The sequence below is a fragment of the Microtus ochrogaster genome, unplaced genomic scaffold (genome assembly GCF_000317375.1).
Source record: "Microtus ochrogaster isolate Prairie Vole_2 unplaced genomic scaffold, MicOch1.0 UNK3, whole genome shotgun sequence".
Classification (NCBI taxonomy): Eukaryota; Metazoa; Chordata; class Mammalia; order Rodentia; family Cricetidae; genus Microtus; species Microtus ochrogaster.
In genome coordinates this window covers 15,740,261-15,756,303 of record NW_004949101.1, presented here as the reverse complement: position 1 = coordinate 15,756,303, position 16,043 = coordinate 15,740,261, and the positions used below count along the sequence as shown (strand labels likewise).

General features: G+C 50.1%; 1 protein-coding gene across 3 annotated transcripts in view; it reads right to left on the bottom strand.

The window, feature by feature from the left end:
• Positions 1–1,521: 1,521 nt before the first annotated feature.
• The window catches only part of Rassf2 (Ras association domain family member 2), a 36,296-nt gene continuing 21,774 nt past the window's right edge, over positions 1,522–16,043 (bottom strand). For all 3 annotated transcript variants that reach the window (XM_005365566.2, XM_026788495.1, XM_013353169.2), the window contains exons 3-11: positions 15,657–15,732; positions 13,670–13,821; positions 11,643–11,731; positions 10,602–10,762; positions 8,787–8,888; positions 7,296–7,347; positions 6,706–6,827; positions 4,778–4,875; positions 1,522–1,822 (exon numbers count right to left, since the gene is read on the bottom strand). In XM_005365566.2, the coding sequence (XP_005365623.1) occupies positions 1,753–1,822; positions 4,778–4,875; positions 6,706–6,827; positions 7,296–7,347; positions 8,787–8,888; positions 10,602–10,762; positions 11,643–11,731; positions 13,670–13,821; positions 15,657–15,732 (922 nt within the window). In that variant the 3' untranslated portion in view covers positions 1,522–1,752. The remainder of the gene's footprint in view (positions 1,823–4,777; positions 4,876–6,705; positions 6,828–7,295; positions 7,348–8,786; positions 8,889–10,601; positions 10,763–11,642; positions 11,732–13,669; positions 13,822–15,656; positions 15,733–16,043) is intronic.

Below are 16,043 nucleotides of genomic sequence, written 5' to 3'. Positions count from 1 at the left end.
GGGCAATATAGGCTCTGAACATTCAAGATAAAAATAGGTGGGAGAGAAATTATCCAAATCATTTTCTCAAATATTGGCACCCACAAAGCTGCTGTCATAAAGGACCTGCTGAATTCTGGGTTTTACAAGGGAAGCGCATCCTCCGTTTGTAGTTTTGTGCTTTGCTGATGTCCCCTGGACATAGGAGTGACACTAAGGTCCTCTGGGTTTCCATCACACTGCCCGTGGGATGTTCAGTGCTGCCCCGGCAGAGGAGCAAAGTTACTAAGTGATATCCAGCAAAATGGCTCAAATGCCCCAGTTACAGGCTGCTCATCTTGCCTGGTGGCGTCTCACAGACCAGCACCAAGCTCCTACCATCTATCTGTCCCATCTCAAATGGTGCAAGCCACACTGGTGGCCAGCTGCACGACAGTTTCAGCAGAGGGGGTACGGTGCCATTCCTGCCCATTCTACCTATGAGGCTGATTCTACATATCAGCAGCATAGCTGCTCAGAGGCTAAGTGAGCACCGTCCCCTCTGCCCACACTTCACAGGACTCCCCAAAGAGCTTCCTTGACCCCTGTTTTAATCAACAACAGGACAAGTCTTCGTTCTTGGAATCCATCTCTGTGTAGAAGGTGAAGAAGCTTGCAAGTGTGCAGAGCCAGAAAGAACAATGTGTTCACTTTAAATGCAAAGCCCCAACCCCCTGTGGGGATGACTCCCGCTGATGTGACTGTGCGCTGGGGCTTGAAGGCTCATCATTTCAGCATCATTTCAGCAGGTGGCCCCTCTCCATCCCTTCAGTCCTACCGGTGAGCACCTTCTGAATGTCATTTATCTCAGTACACACCCAGCCCCGGCAGGTGAGCAGGCCGGAGGTATGTTCATTTCAGAAGACCTTTCTTCAAGCCAAGAAGGACACCAAGAACTCAAGTGGCAACTGAGAGGGCAGAATCACCCCAGAAACCTCCACAAAGCAAGAACAGAGGCATAGTCCACTCTCTCCAGGTATCCACACAGGACAGGACATTCATTGTGCTGCTATCTCCAACGATAACCTCTGCAGTGCAAAAACTTGCGGACACATTGCATCTGCCCCGCAGTGACCTCATGTCTCCATTTCACTGGACTTGCCCCAACGGCGTGGGGCTTCCACGTCACTAATTTCCAAGGATCTCACAGTCAGCCATCCTTCTTGGCAAATGGGGAGAAGAATCTCTGCTACAAACCTTCAGCCATTCCAAATGGTGAGCCTGCAGGACCCTCTTCCCTTTCAAACAGGGCAGGTATGTGTGACTGCCGTTGGCACCGGAAGGGGCAAAAGCCTTAGCTCCTCCCCTGTTCTTCCTGCCCAGGACCAGTGTCTGCCACCTCGTGGCACCTGTGCTGGCTGCTTGGAATTTAATTGCATGTGAAAACATCAAGGAGGCACATGGACATAAGAAGTACACGTACGCATATATGAGTGTGCACACAAATACACCCAGGTATGTGAGCAGCACACACATACACACGCTCGGGTATGTGAACACACACACATTAAGTTATGTGAACACACACATTGTGGGGCCTCCTTAGAGAATAAAACAAAGAAGGACAGGGATCCAGAAATAGGGAACATTTCTTCTGTGTCCTACTCCAGGGAGCAATGCTGGCTTCTGGGGCCCTGCAGAGGTTTGTGTGGAAGGCCGGTGCCTAGCCTCCCACGGGTCTTCTCAGGTCAGCAGCAGCCCCTGGAGTGTCTGGATTCCTCTTGCTTCCGTGGCTCAGATAGTCTCGGGGGTCTCTGCTATCTCCTCCAGCCTTTGCCGAATCATTAGCCGAAGCACGGTGTACCTGGGGACCAAAGCAGCCTGAAGTAGATGGCAGTCTACAATACGCCTCTTGTGCCTCCCCTGTCACCCAGGCAACACCAGAGCCAACCATCCTGCTCCTTAGTTCTTGTCATTGGCTACTCTTGCTACTCCATATGCCATCATTGCTATTCACACTACTCCACACATCATTGGCTGTTCTCACCACTCCACACATCACTGGCTACTCTCACCACTCCACACGTCATCATTGGCCACTCTCACTACTCCACACGTCATTGGCTACTCTCACTACTCCACACATTATTGGCTACTCTCGCTACGCCACACGTCATCATTGCTATTCACACTACTCCACACATCATTGGCTGTTCTCACCACTCCACACGTCACTGGCTACTCTCACTACTCCACACGTCACTGGCTACTCTCACTAATCCACACGTCATTGGCCACTCTCACCACTCCACACGTCATTGGCTACTCTCACTACTCCACACGTCATTGGCTACTCTCACTACTCCACACGTCATTGGCTACTCTCACTACTCCACACGTCACTGGCTACTCTCACTACTCCACACGTTATTGGCTACTCTCACTACTCCACACGTCCTTCCATACTAGGGCGACAGGGAAAGAGGTCAACTCCAAATTAGGCTCTTTCACTATGGCTATGAAGTGTGGCAAACAGTGGCTAGAAACACGAAGATATCAAAAGCCAGGGTCCACTGAGTGTTCACTCTGCCAGAGACCCTGTGCACAGTACTCTCATGAACCTTAATCAAAGCTGAGATATACAAAGTCACCAGTATTTCACTTTCTAGGAGAGCCTATTAAAATAACAGCCCCGGATGGGTCTGCCTATACCAGTTCCTGCTCGCACAGAAGAAACCCTTAACTACTGAACACACAGTTTCATGGCTGGTGGGTGACTTCCATTTCTCTAGGATGTTCCTGAGCCGTGACACTGCCGGCGTGGGCACCACGGTGCAGGGCCCAGGAGGCACACTCCTCAAGCTCGGAGTGTGTACTCTATAGCAAAGGCTATGTTAAAGTCTAGGACATAGTAAGTGTCCAATAAAATGTCAGTTGTTGTCATACTAATTGCTGAAAACAGGAAATAAATATGTGGCTCTATCCTCCAACACCAGATTAACAACCTTCTCTTATAGCTACAGAAGGCAGTCTGTTCTATGACTAACATGAAATCATCTATTCCTCCCACAAGAAATTTGCTGAACTCTTCAACCCCAGTGAAATTTCCAGAAGAAACACATCTGAAGGAGGAAGGATGTGAAGGGTTTTAGAGTGGGCGGCTCTGGCCATCTCTGCTGCACAGACCACCTTCCTAAGGTTCCCAGGACATCTGTGTTTCAGCATTCTCTGCCTGCACCCCTTCGGGACATGCCCCAGGACCTGTGCTGACCCTCATATGACCTCCAGACTTTGCCCTCAAAAATCTCAGACCCTGAGCCTCATCTGAGGGAACATTAACTTCCTTCTGGGAGCCTCGTCACACAGCTATGACAGTACCATACCATCATCTGAAGGTGCTTCCTCCCATAGTTCATGTGTTTGGAGCCTCGTCTCCACATGGTGATGTTTGGGTAACAGTCAAAATAGTCTCACAAGACTCCAGTTAGTTCTTAAAGTAACGAGTTCTTATAAAAAGCTCATCCCAAGTCCCCCTCTAGCTTCCTGTCTCATATGTGGTCATCATTGCCATGCCATGTGCCATAAGGCCCTCACCAAAGCCAAGCAGATGTGGGCTGTGCATGCTCTTAAACCCCCCCCCCCCCCCGGCCAGAAGTGCGAGCTAAATGAACCTTGTTTCTTTTTAAATAGCCCAGCCCCGAGTGTTTGGTTACAGAAACAGACAACAGATTAAGACCCAGGAGAGAGGAACCTCCCTATTTCTAAAGTCAGATTCCATCGAGATTTGAGGCCGGCACATTCTTTCCCAGAGTTCTTTCATAAAAGGAAAGGAAAAGATATTTAGCTATCTCATATCCAAGTAAGCTGCTGACACAAGAAGCGGGGAAACAGAATGCCACTCCTCATGTCCCTGTCTGAGAGCTGGGTCTGCCAGTGAGGGCAGCAGAAGGATGTATGCTGTGGATATGTTTTATTGCCATTGATTAATAAAGAAGCTGCTTTGGCTCAATGGCTTCACAGAGTAAAGCCAGGCGGGAAATCTGAACAGAGATGTAGAGGGAGATTAGGCAGTCAGAGAGACGCCATGTAGCTGCCAAAGGAGAAAAATGTAATCCGCCAGCCAGAACCTTACTGGTAGACCACAAGCCTCATGGTAAAATATAAAATAACAGAAATGGGTTAATTTGGGCTGGAGAGATGGCTCAGAGGTTAAGCGCACTGGCTGCTCTTCTAGAAGTCCCGAGTTCAATTCCCTGCAACCACATGATGGCTCACAACCATCTGTAATGAGATCTGGTGCCCTCTTCTGGCCTGGAGGTGTACATGCAGGAGGAACATTGTATACATAATAAATAAAGAAAAAGAAAATAGAAAAGGAAACTGCTCTGTAATTAAATCAAAGTAAATGTTAAAAAAAATAAATGGGTTAATTTAAGATGTAAGAACTAGCTAGCAGTACACTTAAGCTATTAACCCAACAGTACTGCAATTAATACAGTTTCTGTGTGCTTACTTCAGGTCTGGGCAGCCAAGAACAAACGAAAGGCCTTGGCCTACAGCAGAACGATTGGGGCCCTGACACCCAGCCTGACCCACTCCTCGTGTCCCTGGCTGAGATCTGGTCTGTCAGCGTGCAACCCTCTGGCACCAGTGTCCACAGGGCAGCTGAACAGAGGGGCCCTGACACCCAGCCTGACCCACTCCTCATGTCCCTGGCTGAGATCTGGTCTGTCAGCGTGCAGCCCTCTGGCACCAGTGTCCACAGGGCAGCTGAACAGAGGGGCCCTGACACCCAGCCTGACCCAGACACCACGCTCACTTGCGCATCAGCTTCTCCACCTCCCGGTCTTCTTCCTCCTGGAGTTTCTGGATGAAGCTTTTAAGGACTGGCATCTCAAACTTGATGTACTGGGCCACCTGGGGAGGGGGGAAAATAAATCCCCTTGTTACAAAATACTTTTGCCATGGCTCTCCTCAAGGCACAAAGCCATCAGAAATCTAATTCCCACTAGCCCAGGATTTTCTCATTCTATCCCAGGCTGGTCCAGTCTGCATGAAGAAGCCTGTGTTTATAGGATTCCATCTTGTGATTTCTCAGTTCTTATTTAACTAGTGTGAACCCCAACTCCAGGGAGGACTTCACACAGAAAAGGACTTCCCTCTCATGCAGGGATTCAGAGAAGGAGCTCCTAGGGCTGGGGGTGTAGTTGGGGGTGTGGAGGGTGGGCTCTAGCTCCCTCCTGGGGCTAGGAGGGTGGAGGTGGTCTCTAAGCTCCATCCCCAGAGCTGCAACAAATCGAAGACCAAATAAGACGTTAATAAACTGCTGTGCTCTCCCCAGATGGGATGTGAGGAGTCATCACAGCCCAGACTCCTGTCTCCAGTCTCTAGGTAGCCAAATAGGCACTTGCTTTAGGGAAGACACTGACCTGGTCCAGAGAGTTAAGACAGGGCTTTCCCTCCCCAGCCAAAAACAAACAAACAACAACAACAAAAAAAAAAAAAACAGCTGAGCAGTAGTAGCTCAACTACTAGATTATCCGAATTTGGCCACCAATATAAAAACTGTTTCCCACAGTAGTGGTGCATGCCTTCAATCCCAGCGCTCAGGAGGCAGAGGCAGGAGGATCTCTGTGAGTTCAAGTCAGCCTGGACTACAAAGTAAATTCCAGGACAGCCAGGACTATTACACAGAGAAATTCAGCCTCCAAAAAAAAAAAAAAAAAGAAAGAAAGAAAGAAAGAAAGAAAGAAAGAAAGAAAGAAAGAAAGAAAACAAACAAAACCAGAACCCTGACCTACTCTCTTAGCTTTCCTCTGGGTATTTAATACTCTCCCCTACAAATGCTGAACCTGCCTGGGTCCCTTGTGGCAGCCACTGGAATTTCTGCAGACTTGACACATTCTAAATGAGTGAAGGCTTAAAACGAGCCTCCATGGTTTGGACTAGTTTCTTCTTTTAAAAACTGTTTACAGATTTATTATTTGTGTGTAATATGTATACGTTACATGTGTGTGAAACATGTGTAACAGGTGCTCAAGAAAAGGCTTGCACGTACCACGGTGTGTAGGTCAGAGGGAAATTTTATCAGAGTGGCCCAGGAGGGGAGGAGACCCCGGGGAGTCTCCTGCCTCCACCCTCTGTCTTACTCTAGAGCACTGAAATCATCGGCACATGCTGCCACACCTCGATATATGTGGGTCCTGGGGATTCGAACTCAGGTCCTCACATATGTACAGCTCTTTACCCACTGAGCCATCTCTACAGCCCCTGTACTGGTTTCTCATGCTCCAACCACCTGCCCTGGGAAAGAGAGCCCAGGAAGCTGCTGCCCTTCAGCTGGGTCTGAATAGGATATAAACTCACCCGAGCTGAGCACAGGGCTGCTGCTATCAGCTAGCAGAATCATGAGGAAAAGAGTGAATGTCATAAGGTACTTGGATTTGAGGGTGCTTGTTACTGTACTAACACTCAAGGAAAGAAATTCCCTGCTGAGTTCTCAGCGTTGGTAGCATGCTTCCAAAGTCCTCAGGGCCCCAGCGCCCTTGGGAGTCTAAAGAAGTTTATTCCTCTAACAATCCCCACAGGGCCCACCCTCAACTGCTGTCAAAAGAACCTGATATGAAAGCATGACAGCCATAGGGACAAAGCTCTGGTCAAAAAGCCACACTGTAACCCAGTAAGTCTCCTCCCCCGCCACCCTGACCCCTGCTGCTGAGGACCGACCATCACACAAAAGGGACTCACATCATAGGTGACCTCCTCCACCTGGTCCTTCTCCATCAGGAAGACCTTAGAGACCTGTTCACAGGGGCCCTGGAGGATGCGGGCGATCAGAGGGTAGTCAGAGTTCTTCAGCTTCTGCTTCTCTGAAAGAGATAGAATCAAGGCACCCTAAGCTAAGCCCAAGAGCTTTCTCACCAGGAGTGGTGGCTGACTCAGGAGTTCAAATGGGACAGGCAACTTAGGAGATGCAGCCACACAAGACAGACTTCGCTGGGATGAACTATTCAACATACGTGTTGTTAAAAGTAGCCCCCCCCCACACACACACACACTACCATGCCTCAGACCCTCCGGAAGGCGCCACTCAGGAGGAACTGGGCATCTGCCTCCAGAGAAAATCCAGTTCATTTTCTAATAGGCAGTTTGAGGATCTAGTATTACAGCCCACGCGGCATTCCCTGGGGCACCTGTCCCACACGCTCACCAGGCTCGGGGACAAACAACATTTAGAATTTTAGGAAACATCAATGAAGGAAGAGAGGGTTTTGCTTTGAACTTGCTATTTTGAGTTAATTGAAGGATCTGAAGTGTACTGGGCCCCTCAGACTCACCACCACTGGTATGGACCACGTACAGGGCAAATTCCTCTGCCGAGTTCTCAATCTGAATCAAGAGGGGAAAAAAGAAGAGTGGAACATTCCAGCCTAGGCTTCTACAAAGTAAGAACCTTTTGTTTACAGCCGAGGAGGACATGCAACAGGCAGGGAACTGTCAATCATGCTAGATAATAGCAGCGGAGCATCCTTCACCCGCAATGAAGGATGTTTCAGATTTCAGAGGTTTTCAGTTTGCGGATTTTGGCAGGAACTTTACCAGCTTAGCTTCCTTCTACAAAAACCTGAGACCAGAGGCAAAAACTGTGTCATGTCATTGCTCGTTAAGTTTCTGAGGTTGGTGCATTTTAGATGTCAAGCTTTTGGACCGGAATAGTTAACACATATCAGAATGGGAAGCCCACACACTTAACATGCGTTCACTCATACTGTGACATCCCATAACATGAGAGTGAGCACCACCCTCCCACAAATAAGAAAGCCAGGGCACAGGTGGGTTAAGGCAACTTGCCCCACCCAGCTGCCTGGCAGGTGGTCACAGGGTCCCAAACTCAGAGCCTTGCGCCCTAGGTTTCACTGACTTCCAGGAAAAATAAGAATCCTCTAGGCAGTCAGAAGTGAAGTGGGCAAGGGTGCTTGCTACATAAGCCTGGCAACCTGAGCTAGATCCCTAGGGCCCACACAGAAGTGGAGGGAGAAAATCAACCCCACAAAGTTGTCGCCTGACTTCCGCAAATGCATCGTGGCACATGCACCTGAACACGCATCACGGCACATGCACACACAAATAATAAACACAAAAATTAAAAACGCATGAATGCAAGGGCTGAGGGTGTTTGCTGCTCTGTGTGAGGACTTGGATTTGAGTCCTAGCCCCACGAAAGAACTGAACATAGAGATAAAAATAAAATCGTTGGAAAAATAAAAAGAATACTAGCTAAACTCATACGTATAGTCCCAGCTAGTCAGGAGGCTAACGGCCTAGGATCTCTTGAGCCCAGGTGTTTGAGGCCAATCTGGGCAATATAGTGAGGTCTCGCCGGGAGGTGGTGGTGATGCACGCTTTTAATCCCAGCACTCAGGAGACAGAGGCAGGTGGATCTGAGTGAGATCCAGGCCAGTCTGGTCTACAGAGTGAGTTCCAGGATAGCCAGGACTGTTACACAGAGAAAACCTGTCTCAAAAAAACAGTATATGAGGTCTCATCTCAAAAAAAAAGTAAATAAGCAATCCTTGGTGTTTTAAATGCCATCTTGATACAATCTAGAATCACTAGGAAATGAGCCTCGGAGAGGGATGTCTAGAGTCTGTTGGTCTGCGGAAGTTATCTTGATGTTAATCGAGGCGGGGGATCCGCTCACTGTGGATGGGACAATTCTCTAGGCGATGGATCTGGAGTTGCAGAAGAGTAGGGAAACTTGCCAGGCTCCCCCACCCCACCTCCCTCCCTGACAGCCCCGAGGCTCACAGCCAGTGGCAAGAACTTACCTTAAACTTGTTGAGCAGCAGCTTCAGGACCTGGGGGGTGGTCATGGTGCTGTTGATGCGGACATTGGTGACAGAGCCATAAGCTGGTGTGAAAACTGATGTCTGTCAACAAAGGGGGTTCTGGTTTAGGGCAGGAGTGGGGACAAGGACCGAGTCTCAAAACCAGCAAGTAGGGGGCCCAGGGACAGTATTCAAAACATGTCGAGGAGAGCCCCAAGCACTCTGGCCAGCATCATCCGTGGATATAGACAAAGTGGCCCTTAGTGTTTGCCCAGCTCAGACTATGCTTCCCTGGCAAGTTCAGGTCTGAGCTCCAAAGAGCAGGGTTAGAGATGAGACCAGATAGGCAAAACATTCTCAGAGACCCTTCCTCTGAGAGACCAGCCTCCCACCACGCACTTGGGCGTGAGGCGGTCTCCGGCCACCCTCCCACCACGCACTTGCTTCTGGTGAGATTTAAGCAGCAGAAAGGAAGGGAGGGTTAGCTAGCTTGGGGTCCCTGAGCTGAACTGCCACCTGTAGGCTTGCTCAAAAACAGCCATCAGCTCTGGGGGTCAGAGGGCAGCAGAGAAGAGAGTAAATCATCACGGTCCGTTTTCAGGGAATGCATTGACAGCTTGTCAGAGAACCAGAGAGAGGCAGCAGGTACGGGCGGGCAGGCGCCAAGATTGATTGACAGAGCACTCTTAGTTCAGCCTAGCGGTGGCCTGCCTGCTACATGACTGGGCCATGGAATGAGAAAGGAGGGAAACTCAAGTCCCAGGGTAGAAATTAGACAAGTTTGCATCCTGAGCTGACAGGATGAGGAATCTGGGGAGGGGATAATACTAGACTCAGGGAAGATTGTACCACTCTAAAGATCTCAGCCAATTGGGAAGTATAAAAACCCTTGTTTTGTACCAAATGGCCTGCTAGCCTTCTCGCCTTTTCTCTAGCATGCCACTGACTTTGCCAAGTCATGAAATAAACTCTTGTGCTTTCTCTACGGAGTCTCTAGTACCCTTATTATAAAGTGGGGACCAGTGCTGCTCACATAGGGTGTTGGGTGCTGGGGGAGGCCAGGGGTGGGAGCAGGAATTAACTATACAGATTGACATGCCAAGACAAGAAGAGGGGTCATGAGATGTGTGCTCGTGCAGTTTTGAAAGCTAAGCCTGCTTTTGAAATCTCCCACACCTAGTGGAAACTATTCCTCACCCAAAGTACTGAGTATCTCAAGAAGCCAGCAAAAGCCCCCATCTCATTCACAACCCTGAGACTGAACTGAAAATGCCTGGCTTCTCTGGGTACCCCACTTGTCAGGAGCCATTTCAGGCTTCTTTCTCACATCTCACAGGGCCTTGAGGTGGCAATCTTGAGACAGAAAAACTTAAAGTTAACTGAGACATTGTATACTGACCTTGGAGACTCAAGCTCCAGAGGGCAACTCAGAGTGTCTTTTTGTTTGCTGCTTATCACTAACAGCAGGTGCTCTAGCCACTGACCTTGTAACTGCCCAGCTTAGCTGCCTAGCTACTGAGCCCCTCCTTCCCTTCCCCCCTTTCCCCCTTCCTCAGTTCCCCCCTGCCTGAGCTCCTCACTGAGGAGTATATAAGACATAAAACTTGCTTCAATAAACGGGATGCCTTGACAAGGAATACTGCTTGGCATCTGTTTCTCTCTCCCTCCATGACTTTCAGATAGAGCCTCTTCAAGACCCTGGAGTAACTTAGGACCTGCTGGGCGGGTCATCCCACTTCCCTAGGATCACATGGCCATAGCACTGAAGTGGCAGACGCCCAGAAAGCAGCGATGTCCCTGAGGTTTCCCCTCTACCTTGTGGTTGTAGAAATGGCCATTGATAGAGAAGCGATGGCGTCTGATTCGCCGCTGGTCACTGGATGTCCTCACATTGCCACGGCGACGCACCCCAACATCGCTGCGTGTGCGCATCAACTGTGGGGTGTCCTCCTGCACAGGCTTCAGGCCCCTGGAGTCTGAGAAGAAAGGGGGGATGGACTGTTTGCTGGAGCCCGATTCCCTTCAAGGCTGACACTGTGGCACCACTGTTTCCCTAGAAACACGTTTTATAAAGATGATTTCCTGCTGGAGGAGACATAACATTTAATTTACGGAGGAGTTAACAGCGCACAGGTTCCAAGCATAGGCCTCAGTGCCGGGCCCCAGGCTCAGATCCCAGCTCTGTCCCTGCCATGTTTCCCTGGCCTGTTGTGCCTCCATTTTCTGGAGGGGTAACAAGAGCCTCTGCCTGTGGGATCATAGTGAGGGTATAAGTAAGTTAACACAGAAAACAGGGCTGAGAACAGCACCAGACTCAGGCTAAGCCTGACACCAGGGCATGCAAGACGCTGCAAACAAGCTGCCTCAGGGCACAGCCAGGGAGAACCTTGAGGGTATGACACTGAGTTGAAATCAGCCGGTCACAAAAGGATGTGTACTTCATGAATCAGCTCACGTGAGGTGCTCAGAGCAGACACAGTCACCGAGACAGGAAGTCAAATGGTGGCTGCTGTTGGTGAGGGGCCTGAGGGACTGGGGCTACTGACGAAAGTTGTCACTTGTCTAGAGAGAGGATGAGAAGGAGCCATAACCACTCCAGGAGGTGACAACAGGCCATCTGCTTGGATCTGTGTGAATCTGCATGCATTTGCTTGTTCTATCAGGAAGGGTGCTGCAGGCTGCTCTAAGGAAGGGAAACTAAAGGCGAGGAGGAGAGAGATTTTAAATTCTTTCTTTTTAACTTTTTTTTTAAAAAAGATATTGATTCGTGTGGATTTTATATATTTATACAAAAAAGACACAGGTTAAAAACACAGCTGTTGTCACCCACATGGCCTCTAGCTGGAGCTCACATACCTGTGGGGCTGGGTGTCTCGCTGGTGTCAGTGGGCGCATCCACTTCTGAAATCTGGACGGTGGGCATGGTGAGGGGCTTCAGGGTGGTGCTGAGGGTGGCAAACACACAGGACAGATCTGTTTAGCCCCTGAGAGGACATGTCCCAATTTCATGGCCCCTTTCCTGCAATGGGAGACTTGTCGCATGCCATGCAGGAGGGCATTAGCACACATCAGGCAAGCAAGAGATAGGCAGGCTGTGCTGGGCATCCAGGGGCTGGTCTGGACCCCATGTTAAGTGCTGGATGGGGGCAAGGAACTCGGGAGAAAGATGTCCAGCCCCACGGCTGTAGCAGCATAAGCCCTCAATCTGTCAGGCCCAGCAAAGCCTGTGTGTGGTCTGTATGGAGTCTCAAAGCTCGTGGGGGTCTAGAACTCATTTTCTCAGGATTCCAGGCTCAGTTTCCTTCTGTTGGAAGAACATCTCAGAAACTGCCTCTGGCATCTATGGCTCACGAGTGATGAATGCTCTCAGGGCTTCAAGCGGGAGAAGGGACCACAACAGGTCACCTGAGCTGAGATCCGGGTTTGCTGTGGTGACTGGGAGCCCCAAAGGCAAGTGGAGGCAGCTCAGAAAAACACATCCAAACCCAACAGGGGGTTTGGCCTAAAGAGAGAATCCTGTTTGATACCAAGGACCAAGGTGAGAAGAGTGGGGGCTTCCTAAGGCCTGTGTTCCTATGATGACAGTGTTAAGGGAAGAAAAGAACAATTGAGAAGCTGCAAGAATTTCTCCGCAGAGCTAACTTTCAGTCTGCACCCTTTAGAACATAGCAGGTGCCTGGCCCAGGTAGCACCCCTCTCTCTGGGGTCAGGAGCAGGAACTGGCGTTGGTATCTCACCCACAGGCCTGTCTGCAACCTTTCAGTTACGCTGGCATCTGGGACACACTTCTGAAAGTCCTTAAGATATTTACAGGCTTCAAGAACCAGCTTGTTGTCGAGGGGAATGGAGAAAAAAAAAAAAAACCAAGAATGCAGACTGAAAAAGGGCATCTCCAACTCAGGGCATCCTGGGGAAACGGGATTTGCAAACCCATCTCACTCAAAGAACAGAATGTAACAATCTAGAAGTCAGGGCTGAGCAGCGAGGGTCTAGTTCAGCGTAACTGAACCATGGGGGAAGGCTTCTCTATGCCCAGTGGGTGGAGCGACAACTTCCCTCCTTCGTTTCTCTTGGGAAGAGCCAAGGTGGTTCGAGGGTTTGGCTGTTCTGTAGCTATTTCTCAACTAGGGAGAATGTTACACTTGGCTGTGGAATGTAACAATGTTCCAGGCAGCCAGTAGAGAGGCTGGGCTCAGTTCCCCTTTAAAGCAGAAAGCACATCACTGTGGTTTTGGCCCAGCTTCCATCCCCACTCCACCCAAGCTCTGGCCCGAACGCCACCCACCTCAGCAAGTTTCAAGGGGAACAAGGCTAGTCACTTGATCTTAAAACTGAAGTCCCAGAGAGAACAAAACATCTTCCTGGTGCTGGCAACCAGCTGCTCATTTGGGAGATCACAGACCTTGCAGTGAGGACCAACAGGGGACCCCCCTAGACTACTGCCTGTGTGCAATGACCTGGTCCAGGTGTACAGGAGACCCCTGGCTGACCTCACTTGGCTGCCTCAGATAGAACATTCCTTTTCTTCTATTAGCTTCCACCAAGATTGAGAAAGCTTTGGTTAGGAGGTTCAAATCCTAGATGTCCCTGGAACAGGCCCAAATCCAGCTGGAAGGATGTGTGTGGGTTGGCGCCCTCTCAGAAGCCTGCAAACTTGGATCAGTGAGACTAAGAAGAACCCTGGAGAGTCCAGGGCTCTCCAAGAGGGAGGACCCGCTGCCACCCCGTTCCTCAGTGCTTTCCCCTTGCTGACTCAGAACCGCTCCTCCTCACTCTATCTATGGAGTCAGGTCAGAGGCCCCTTTCTCCCCCTCCCAAATCCACAGCAGACAGCAGTGGGGGTTCTAGGAACTGGACCAGGAGCCTCAGCTTCCGTCACTCACCCCTGCGCGCCCAGGTTACAGCCAGAGTGCCAGGAGGAGGAGGATGGAGGAGGACGGATGCGTTCGTGGTCATCCTGCATCTGGAGTCGAATGGGCCTGCGCAGCCCCCAGGAGATGTTCAGCAGCCCCTCCACAATGAACTCGTCTTCCTCCTGCCACGAAACAACGGGGGTGCTGAGCCCAGAGTGGACCCATGGTGTGTGAGTGGTGTGCTGTGAAGTCCCTAGCTCTCTGCAGCTGACCTCAAAGGTCAGAAGCACAAAACTTTCTGTGGAGGAACTGAGCTGGGAGAAGGCAGCATGTGGGAGATTCCCCAGCAACGTGCTCCCAAACCCCTGTGTCTTTGAACCTGGGATACACGTGTGCAATTCATCAAACCCTCTTATTGTCCTTAACCTAATGACTTTAAGGAAATCAGAATACAATGGCCACCAGGTATGATAGTTCATACTCTGGTACCAGTGCTGAGGAAGCTGAGGGAGGAGGATTGCCATCAGTTCCAGGTCAGTACGAACTACAGAATGAGCACCTAACTAAAAAAGACCAGGAAGAAAGGAATAGAGAGGGGGGGAAAAACAAAGATGGAAGGAAGGAGGGAGGGAGAGAGGGTCAGGATCTTAAAATAACAGAGACTGGCCTTACTAATTAGAAGCAAGAACAAAATCCTTGAGCGGGCTGTTCCCCTTGTGTTTAGCAATCCAACCCGACTTGGGTAACGGGGACTCAACGCTTTCCCCAAGTTTACTTACAGAACACACTCCTGAAGCAGGACTGTTGCCTTAAAAGGTGTCAAGTGTCTGCCAGCTGCCGGGCTGAGTTTTTAAAGCAGAACTCCCCTGTGCTTGTGGTAGTTTAACATACCCCAACACTTCCCAAGAGGTGAAGAAATCCTTCCTGAATTCCAAAGCTATACTCAAAGGTTGTGGACCAACAAGAAGTCCAGTGTAGAAGCTCCCTAAGTGCAGCCCCCCCCCCAGTCCTATTCAGGCTGCGAGATCTCAGAGAGGAGCTACAGAGTCTTTCTGCTTTGATTACAAGATGTTCCCACAGGCTATGGTCTAAATGTTTGGGTCACTGCTGGTGGGAACCTTAGGAAGGAGGTCTAACTGAAGGCAGTGGGTCACTGAAGTAACTTCCTGTTCGTCTCCACTCCCTACCTGCCATGAGGTGAAGAAATTCTCCTACCACATGTTCCCACCACCAGCATGTTCTACCTGGGCACATGAAACCATGCGTAGGCCACGCCCTCTGAAAAATGCGAGCATGAATAAATCCTCACTCTTTTTTAAGTCATCTGCCAGGCTGTGCATTCACGGCTACACAAAGTAATCCCAGGATAGAAGCAGGCCAGCCACGCTGGGCCCATGCTCACAGCCCAGCTGCCAGTTAGCCCCCTCGAGGGTCAGGCTTCTTTTCTCCCTTCCGAACCCAAGCTTTCATGAGTGTCAGAGCGGGGCCATGCACACCTTCCCAACATCTGCTCAGTGATCAACCAACCTGAGCCAGAGGATCGTCCTTTGGGGAGGGCGAGACAAAACAAGATGGCAGAGGAAAGCAACAACGTTAGGGCAGCTGGGGTTCTTAGGGAGAAGGGCTTTGTGTAGGCAGGGCTGTTTATATGGTTTCCAGCTGGCCAGGACTGGCATTGTGCCTTTATTTTGCCTAATAGCAGGGTGGAATTTAACCCACACTAGGACTGGAAGTGAAGTTCTTTAAGAGACAGAGAAAGCCACTGCGTTTTGTATTCTGTTCCCCAACAGCTTCCCTTAGCAGCTGGAAGTCGCAGGTGCTCTCTCTGTGTGAACTAAATCACCAGGTACCGACCACTTGAAAATGTGTTCTAGTCAGCCAAGTGCAATTGAGCACAAGTCATTCTAAGCAGATTCTTTACAGTCTATAGAGACAGATATGAAATGAGGTAAAAGGCCACCCATTGGCATCCTAAGTCCCGGTGGGGTCATTTGCCATGGCAGGAGGGACACCTTACCTCTCGGTGTCGCAGCTGCAGGTTCTGGCCTTCATAGTACAGGTTGTAGGTCTTCAGGTGAAGGAGAAGTTCGTTCCTTGGGGGAGAATTACATTACCGGCTGAAGCCATCACAGTGCAGCCATTCCCTCTCCTGCTCACCCCCTCAACTGGCCTCAGTGGCCCTTTGAGTCTTTGTACACATGGGTGTGCACACACACAAACACACACACACATGTACACACATGCATGGAGAGTTCTGCACCAACCACCCCATCGGCACCTTTCCCCATGACCAAGGCCAAGATAAACATTAAGAAACAGCTTGGGGGCTGGAGAGATGGCTCAGAGGTTAAGAGCATTGCCTGCTCTTCCAAAGGTCCTGAGTTCAATTCCCAGCAACCACATG